Source organism: Rutidosis leptorrhynchoides, chromosome 3 (genome assembly GCF_046630445.1).
Source record: "Rutidosis leptorrhynchoides isolate AG116_Rl617_1_P2 chromosome 3, CSIRO_AGI_Rlap_v1, whole genome shotgun sequence".
NCBI classification, from domain to species: Eukaryota; Viridiplantae; Streptophyta; class Magnoliopsida; order Asterales; family Asteraceae; genus Rutidosis; species Rutidosis leptorrhynchoides.
This window is the reverse complement of record NC_092335.1, coordinates 585,775,859-585,785,300: the sequence shown is the minus strand read 5'-3', so window position 1 is coordinate 585,785,300 and position 9,442 is coordinate 585,775,859. Positions and strand designations below refer to the sequence as shown.

The following is a 9,442-nucleotide window of genomic DNA, read 5'->3' as shown; positions in this document are numbered from 1 at the left end:
GGTTCATTCCGGTTACGCTGCCATTGGAGCTAGAGGAGTTCGAGGAATCATGTGAAAAATCCATATTATGTGATCGAAATAAGGGTTTTGATATGAGATGAGTGTTGAATACTGAATGATATATTTGTCTTCTCGAATACGTATATATAGCAAAAAGATTTCCGTAATTTACGGAGAAAATTTAGGAAAAGTGTTTAGACAAAGTATATTGGGATAGGTATGATAAGATATGATTTGTCTATGCTCCATTTATGAAATAATTGTAGTATGACGTGTCGAGAAAAAAAAATGATAAGTATGTAATCAGATAATCTTTCGATTAAAGACTTTCAATTCATAATGGCCTATTCAGGTCTAGGGGCTTGAGCTATAGGATCCTTTAAATCAGTAATCCAAACCCTTCCATTCTAGAGTTTCGTAGACGCCACTCGTCAAGAAAATTCAATGATCAAAAATAACGAGAAAGCAAACATTTTGAAAGTAATGAATATGAATAGTAGAGATTTCAAGAATCATGGATAACATTTCATGTAATACATATGTAATACACAAAACCATGATAGATGACAAAGGAATGTCGAGAACGGTGTCGCATTTAAATGTGGTGGCGGAATTGGATAGTACTTAGGAGAGTTAGCAGAGTTCTTAGATTGGCTTGACATTCTAAGGAAGATTAAAGAATTTAATAAGTAAAGTTTCTAAGGTATAGTGTAGCATTTAACAATTAAAAGCAACAATTAAAGGCACTATAGTCAAGGAAAGTTGTAGTCCTACATTGCAAAGGTACCTAATTGTATAAGGCACACATAAAATGCAATCCTGGTTCTCTACAACAATACAGCTCTGATACCATTTTTGTCACACCCCCAAATAGGGCCTGGGGTATTTGTGATTAATTATATGAAATCACAGTTGTATAAAAGAGAACGACTCTATATGAGACGTTTTATTGAGTTTTACAGCGGAAGATAAATATATTACATTGTATTTAGAGCATTAAATGTCTTTAATTGATATAATATGTAATGCATGAAGACTCCAAGCATGGCAAGCAAACATCATCAAAGCAGCAGATATACAGCGGAAACAATATTTAAGTAGATGAGAATAAACATACTTTAAAAAGTCAACATGGGGTTGAGTGAGTTCATAGGTTTATTATAAATAATGATTTCATTAATAGATCACAAGATTTAATATAATAAAAGACGATATATCATATATATCAAAAGTATGCCAAGAGCGTATAATATCAAAACTAAACGATTTTATCCCGTAACAATACATGTAATTGTCGAGATCATTATTATACCACCAATTGACCTGAGGTCAACAGTGCGGGACGTTACTCCCAATAGCGCTACTTATAATAATTCCGTTTGCCTATTTAGTTCATCTAGCAATTAATGATATTACAAAGCAGGGATTTGCATTTTTCAAATGAACACAATAAAAATACTCATGTTGGTCGCATAATAGTTTGTACTTGTATCTATCAATTATAAAAATATTGCATTTATTCTCAGCCCAAAAATATAGATAAAAGGGAGCAAATGAAACTCACCTTAAAATAGCACATCAAAGATTTCACTAGGAAGTAGCTGTAATTGAGGTATACCGGAAATCTCAACCTAGAGATAGAATGTACGATCAGATGTTGTCTAATAGACATAAGTATAGTAACTATACTAATGATAATGGTTTTCTAAAAGAAATTCCATTTTCAGAAAGGTTACTATCTATGGAAAGTTTCCACTTTTAGTAACTTTCCAATTATAGAAAGTTCGGGTTATAATCTTTAACAAGACGTTGTACGACTATCTCAAATCTTGTTGCTATCATACAAGTCACTTGAATGATCAGTTGTTACCGGGCGCCCAGGATTCTTGACCAGAATCTATGTCATGGCATTCGAAATCCACAAGCAGTTCCCATAAGGCAACAAGGACCACCCTAGGCCATATGTAGCGGTGAGGTTCATATATAGTGCACGTTATCTTGATTATAACCTTCACATATTATAGGTGTATAAACTTTTAATAATATAGTTAAGTTAATTATATATATATATATATATATGTATATATATATGTATATATATATATGTGTATATATATATATATATATATATATATATATATATATATATATATATATATATATATATATATATATATATATATATTTACTATTAGTATTACATAATTATTAATAGTTTTATAATTATATACGCATTATTATTCAAGCTATAATTACTATATTGACTTAGATTAATTTAATATTTATAATATACTAATTACTAACACATACAATATATAACATAATTAGTTATACTATTTGTTATTTAATTTACAAGATACTTAATAATATAGTACTCTATTAACCCAATATTATCCATAAATACTTAATAATTAATTAAATACCTAATTATCATATACATAATTTTTATAGTCTTAGTTAATTATAAAAATCAGTAGAAAAATTTAAGAAAGTATTTTATTACAATTTTGTATTTATATTTGTTTTTTTATTCATATTTTAATCACAAAACAAGTTTAATTATACATAAAATACCAAAAAAACATAAATAGTTATTTTTAAAATATTTATAAGTTTCTTACAGTTAAATAACCTGTAGAAAAATATTTATAAAAATATTTCTTTATTTTTACAATTATTTCCTTATTTAACTTCTGTTTACATAATAATAGTGTTTAATTATGTAATAATTATTAATTCGACCCATAAATTAATTTTTATAATTTTCTCAGACCTAGACAAAGTTTATGAATGCATAAAAATTATTTATTTATTTTTATTTACTGTGTATATTGTTATTATAAATTTTATATGGTTTTTGTGTTTAATTAATATTAATTCATAATTAACTACAAATAATATTCCAAAACTTATCATAATTATTTTTATAAGTACTACTACTGTTTTAAATAATTTTCAAACAAATACTACTGATGTGAATATTTATTAACAATTTAAAATAACAATTAGGTAAAAAATATAAGAAATAAATAAAATGAATAAAAGTAAATAAGAAAATGAAAAGGAAATATTACCTCAAGAGTTCTTCAAGTTTTTAGAGAGGGGATTTTGGTGTGATTTGTGAATGAGAAACTAGGAGTCTAGGGGTGTTTATATAGTGCAAGTATTAGAGTGTTAGTCAACATAAGGGTGTTCTAATTTATGATTTTATTTTATTTTATAATTTTTTTAGTCAACAATAGGTGGTACTAGTTTATACTTTTTTTTATATATATTTTATTTTTAGTCAACATAAGGATGTATTTGTTTAAGATTCTTTAGTCTCATTATTATTATTATTATTATTATTATGATTATTATTATTATTATTATTATTATTATTATTATTATTATTATTATTATTATTATTATTATTATATTTTTTTACATTTACTACATGATAAGTATTATTTTCTTTTTACTAATTCATGACTTGTATTTATTTTTTATTTAGTTCCCAATTGTTTTATTATTTATATAAATGTCACTTTATTTATTATTACTTATAGATTAATAGTTATAATATTACAGAAGTGCATAATTATTTACGAATAATTGTTCGTAAATCGTCGGAATTGGTCGAAAGGTAATTGAATTCATGAAAACAGTTTAAAAATTTGATACGCAGGATAACAGACTATGCTTAATGTGTCACAATTTATCTAGAATTCGTCATCCACTGTACGCATGTGGTATAGATCGTTAACCATTTTTGAGGAATATCGAACATGTAATAGCTTCTAGAGTTTTTTCTAACTTCCAAATTCGTCAATGAGAGGAGTTTGAAAGAAATGGGTAATATTATACCGGTAAAACTTAAAGGGAGTAAAAAGACCAATGTACCCTTATGTGCAATGTGCATAGCTCTATTGTTAGGATATCACGAACATTAGCAAAAGGAATTCACCATGAAATAAATGCATACTATAGGAATTTCACTTACCAAATAATTCTTTTGAACTTATTTCGACATAAGACGAAGACCCCGTTGTAATCTCGTCTTATAATTAATAATTATAGTTAATAATTAATAGTTATAGTTATATCATATCCTTATCTAAAAGGAATTATTTCATTATTTATATTTATTTATATATATTATTATTAATTAATTAATTATTATTTTATTTTTTGGAAAGGCAGTAGTATTAACTAATTAATTAATTATTATTTATATATATTATTATTAATTAATTAATTAATTAATTATTATTATTATTATTATTATTATTATTATTATTATTACAAACTACAAATTACGAAATAATGGAGTACATTACTACATTTTTTACAGCCAGGAACGGGGAGCATTAAATTTGTCAGCATACAAGAAATAGTTGTTGGCGTTAAATTTATTATAAATTTATAAAATGAGAACAAAACGTGAATAAATAAAACCTGTACACTCATAGCTCGTTTTAAATTTCATCTCATTTTCTGCTACAATACACTCGCCCAAATTTTCATACCCAAAAGGTAATGATTTCTAATTTCTCAAGATCTAAATGTTTTCATTTGATTTATGTTTGCAGAATGAAAATACAAATTATTTTTTGAAATATTTTCATACAATTTTTTTGTGTCAGTTATAAGCCCTAATTTCAACGCGCTTCCCCAATCAATGATTTTTGTTCTTTCACATTGTTACCGTACGTTTAATCATGCGTTTTCCGTTTTAATTTTGTGTTGGAGTATTCGCTCTCTGATTTCCCTATTATTCTAGGGTTTCAATATTTACAGTGTGAAATCTACTGAATTTACTGAAGCCTAGATATTGATTGTGATATTCATCTATTTATATGAATCTATTTCCATGTTGTATTTCAAGTTTGCATTTTTATATGTTTTTGTGTGTTTCAGCCGATTGATTGTATGAGTAAATTGAGTTTATGAGACTTTGAAAAGCTGTGTGATTTCGATGGATCGTACATTTGGTTCTGATTCTATGCCTTCGGGTCCTGTAAACAAGCATACGGTCTTAACCGTTAAGCCGTTGCGATGTCTTGTTCCTGTTTTTCCAGTTCAACCCGATTCTAATGCACCACCAACTTCAAACTTCGCATCTGTTCCTCCAACGGGCCCATTTCCACCTGGCGCTGCACCGTTTTTCCCTTTTTATTCATCAAACGGGTCCCAAAACAAACCTGGATCAGGACGCGGTCACCCTATCCCGTCACCGGTCCCTATCAGTTCTTTCAAATCGCCAGTTTCAAAAAACGGTGATGTAGGGTCGTCAAGAAGGACCACGAGAGCACACACACTTGCAGACGAGGATGATTATAGTCAAAGTGATGGTTTTGAGAACAGTTTCGATAGGGATAACGTTGAAATTGGCAGTGATGGTAATGTGAAAAAACAGACAGTACGCAGAAAAACTAGAAATTCGGGCGAAAATGTTCCTGATGTTGACCTTGACCCGATAGTTGCTCAGTTATTAAGAGATTTCAATCTTTTGGAAATTGATACCCGTCGACAAGCTGATAGTGATAAGGAGTACGTTGACCATGTACTTGTGGTATATAATTTACTCAGAAGAAAAATAGCACAACTTGATGATACAAAGCCGGCAAAGAACGGTGCAATTCGACGTGCAGATTTAAAAGCGGGTACCCTTTTAATGTATAAAGGGGCCCGCGCGAATGCAAAGAAGAGGTTTGGTGGGGTCGCTGGTGTTGAAATTGGGGACATTTTCTTTTTTCGAATGGAGATATGTTTGGTTGGATTGCACGCACCAAGTATGGCGGGAATCGATTACATGGGTATTAAGGCTTCGGGTGAAGACGAACCGTTAGCGGTTAGTATCGTTTCGTCTGGCGGTTATGATGATGAAGGTGATGATGGTGAGGTGTTGATTTACAGTGGACAAGGTGGGGTCCAGAGGAAAGATAAACAGGTGATGGATCAACAATTAGTTAGGGGTAACCTTGCGTTAGAAAAGAGTTTACATCGGGCTAATGAAGTTAGGGTTATTCGGGGGCTTAAAGATGTTGCTAATCCAACTGGGAAGGTGTATGTATATGATGGTTTGTATAGAATACATGAATCTTGGATTGATAAAGCTAAGTCTGGTGTTAATGTGTTTAAGTATAAGTTGGTTAGAGTGCCAGGTCAGCCTGAAGCGTTTACGTTGTGGAAATCGATACAGTTATGGAAAGATGGTGTTACGGTTCGACCCGGGTTAATTTTACCCGATTTGACATCTGGAGCTGAAAGTCAACCCGTTTGTCTTGTAAACGAAGTGGATAATGAAAAGGGCCCGTCTTATTTTACTTATATAAAATATGTTAAGTATACAAAACCGTTTCCTGTTATCAGTTCGTCTTCAAATTGCGGTTGCTCAATTGGGTGTCAACCTTCGACTAATTGCCCGTGTGTTCAACGAAACGGGGGGTACATGCCGTATACCTCGCTCGGTGTTCTTATGTCTCATAACATGTTGATTCATGAATGTAGTAGTTCGTGTGATTGTCCTCATAATTGTAGGAACCGAATTTCGCAAGCGGGTTTAAAAGTCCGTTTAGAGGTGTTTAAAACAAGTAATAAAGGTTGGGGACTTAGGTCGTGGGACCCGATTCGTGCGGGTGGTTTTATATGTGAATATGCAGGTGTAGTGCAGGAAAATGTAATGGATTTTGATGATGATTATGTGTTTGATGCTACGCGTTCGTTTGCGCCTATAGAGCCTATGCCTAGTGAGGAACCGGTTAAGTTTCCTTATCCGTTGATTATTAGTGCGAAAAACGAGGGAAATGTGGGTCGTTTTATGAACCATAGTTGTTCACCGAATGTGTATTGGCAACCGATTGTTCGTGAAAATGTCAATGGGTCGTATCTTCATATTGGGTTTTATGCGATTAAGCATATTCCTCCTATGCAGGAGTTAACGTACAGCTATGGAATGGTAAGCGCTGACAGAGGTGGGTCCCGGAGAAAAACATGTTTATGTGGATCGTCGCAATGCAATGGCTATTTTTACTAGTGGTTGGGGTTAAGTTGTGAAGATCGTGCATGTCAGACGATGTCTTTTGTAAAAGGTAAGTATGTTTTCTTATTTCTTTTAAGTTTAATTGGTTTTTATGTCATATATTATTATTGATTGTTTTTATCATCTTGCTAGATTTTAAAGTTAATGTGAAAGCACTTGCTGATAATTCATAATACTTAGTTTATAAGGTCATCTAAATCATCTTTTGATCATATAAACTACATGTAAATTTGTTACAGTATAAGCTACATGTAGGTCTCAAATAAGGTGTTAGGATATTAGCTAGTCGGTACTTGGTAAAGTGTTCTATAATGGTTAGGTTGTATGAAAGGATGAGCCTATAATTAAGGGTAATTAATCAACGTTATGCTGAAATTTAGAAATTATAAGCTTATCAAACGGGTAAGACAATATGCATACTCACTAGGCGTGTTTCGAGAAACTAAAGAATGGCGGATTTAGATGCGAAAATTAGTCGCTATCAAATTGAAAATTTTGGAGTGGTTTTCTGCTTTAGAAAAGACAATGGTTCCTAAGTAAGATCCTAACAATATTTCTTAATAATTATAATAAAACGTATTTAATATATTGTCTATTATCTATATTTATAATAATGAATAATAAAATCTATCTATTATTCTATCTTAATAACAATCTGGATCGTAGTAATACTCCCTGGGCTGGAGTAATGATATGTGTCATATTTTTTATTAAGAAATATATATATATATATTATATATCAACTTCATTAGTTGATATTTTCTTTAGAGATTTATATAATTAGAAAAGTATTATTAGGAACTTATATAATATATTAGGCAAGTCTTAGGGAGCAAGTTAAGATTTATTTATATATATAGGGCTTTATCAAAATTATTGATTAAGTAGTTTTATTAATATCTTGGAGAGATTGGGTTACCTCTCGAAAGTAAACCCTTGGAGAGCTAATCAGCCTCTTGAATGTTGATTACCTATCGTTAATTACTCTTTTATTAGTTTTTATCATGATACAAGCACTTGGTTCGTATGACCATTTCAATCTTAAACTAAACCATAAAGATAAACATAGCTTATAACCAAGTGTAAAGAACCAAACAGACTTAAAGAAATCTTAAATACTGCAAAAGGATTTCTGAAAAAATCTACAGAGGAAGTTGTAAAAAAATAACATTAGAAGTCTAGAAGTTGGACTAAAGAATTCTACCTATACATATATTTGTAACATGTTTATTTGGACCCTTGCATGCATTGTTTTTTACTACCTTCGAATGCTCATATTTTTCGGGTGATAATATTTACTTGTGCAATTGGTATATACTGAAAGCAACTCTTTAATAGCAAGGAATGTTTAGCAAGGAATGTTAATGTTAATTCGATGATCTGAAACTGTATATCTAACTATTTGTTATTTGTTTATTGGCAGAAGCAAATGAAATTGTAGTATGTAGGTGAAAATGAAATGAAGTTTGCTCAAGGCAACCCAAATTCTTATCAAGCATTAGGAACGGGTTCATAAGTTATAATTAAGATGTGTTTATCGTGACAATGTAGTATCAAGTACATCAACTTTCGTATGGGAGTGGGCATGTTTAGCCCTTGTTTTGTCTTATTGTTAGGTGACTATGCTTTTGCTTGTCCATGTACTAGTCTCTTATTTATAATGTTTTGTGCACTCTTGACGATGCTTTTTGCATTTAACGCTTGTTTTGTGGGGTTCTTGTCGAAGATTCAAGGTTTTGAAACTGTGTGTTTGATCTAAATTATGTTTGAGATACACATTGAACAATGTTGCTGCTACTAGATGTGGCAACATGGATGAGTAAGGCAGATTGAATGCGAAAGAGAAAACAGGTAACATTAATATTAATATTAGTATTGATTGGTTTTGATGTTATTAATACATGATGGTATGAGTTTATCCAATACATTTTTCTGTCCAAAACATTATTATTGATGCATGATTGTTTGGTATGGTTGCATATGGTTGGGAAAACTAAATTCAATTTTTAAAATATTCTTATAAACATACTAATTTTTTATATGCTCGTACCTCATGTTTGTAGAACGGGGTATTGTTGTATTGTTCTTGTTTGTTGAAGGAATGATTAGATCGGTGTTTAAAAACTTAAAAAGAATTACTACTATATCATGTTATTGGGAAAACTGAATGCTTTATTTAGACTTTGTAGCTTATACTTATATTGATAGTTTGAATTGTGAATTTGAATTTGGTTGAATTGTATTTGTATTTAGACTTTGTAGCTTGTACGTATCTTGTAGCTTTGTATATGGAATGGTGCTTTTGAACTTAATCAAACTCAAATTTAGTTTTTCAATTCGGTTTGGTTCGATTCAATTTGAACATGTGAATTCCTATCTGTTTGGTTTGGTTTTGCTTCTAAATATATAAAACCGCAT

The 9,442-nt window shown here is 30.5% G+C and overlaps 1 protein-coding gene across 1 annotated transcript; it reads left to right on the top strand.

Moving 5' to 3' along the window:
• The first annotated feature begins 4,404 nt into the window (after window positions 1-4,404).
• LOC139898732 (histone-lysine N-methyltransferase, H3 lysine-9 specific SUVH1-like) lies at window positions 4,405-8,717 on the top strand. The gene is made up of 3 exons (XM_071881501.1): window positions 4,405-4,515; window positions 4,900-7,073; window positions 8,448-8,717. The coding sequence occupies exon 2, from the start codon at window positions 4,958-4,960 to the stop codon at window positions 7,016-7,018; it is 2,061 nt and encodes a 686-aa protein (XP_071737602.1). The 5' UTR covers window positions 4,405-4,515; window positions 4,900-4,957; the 3' UTR covers window positions 7,019-7,073; window positions 8,448-8,717.
• The last annotated feature ends 725 nt before the right edge of the window (window positions 8,718-9,442 follow it).

Excerpts from the sequence above, each read along its gene's own strand:
- LOC139898732 (XM_071881501.1), top strand. The coding sequence starts at position 4,958 with ATGGATCGTACATTTGGTTCTGATTCTATGCCTTCGGGTCCTGTAAAC.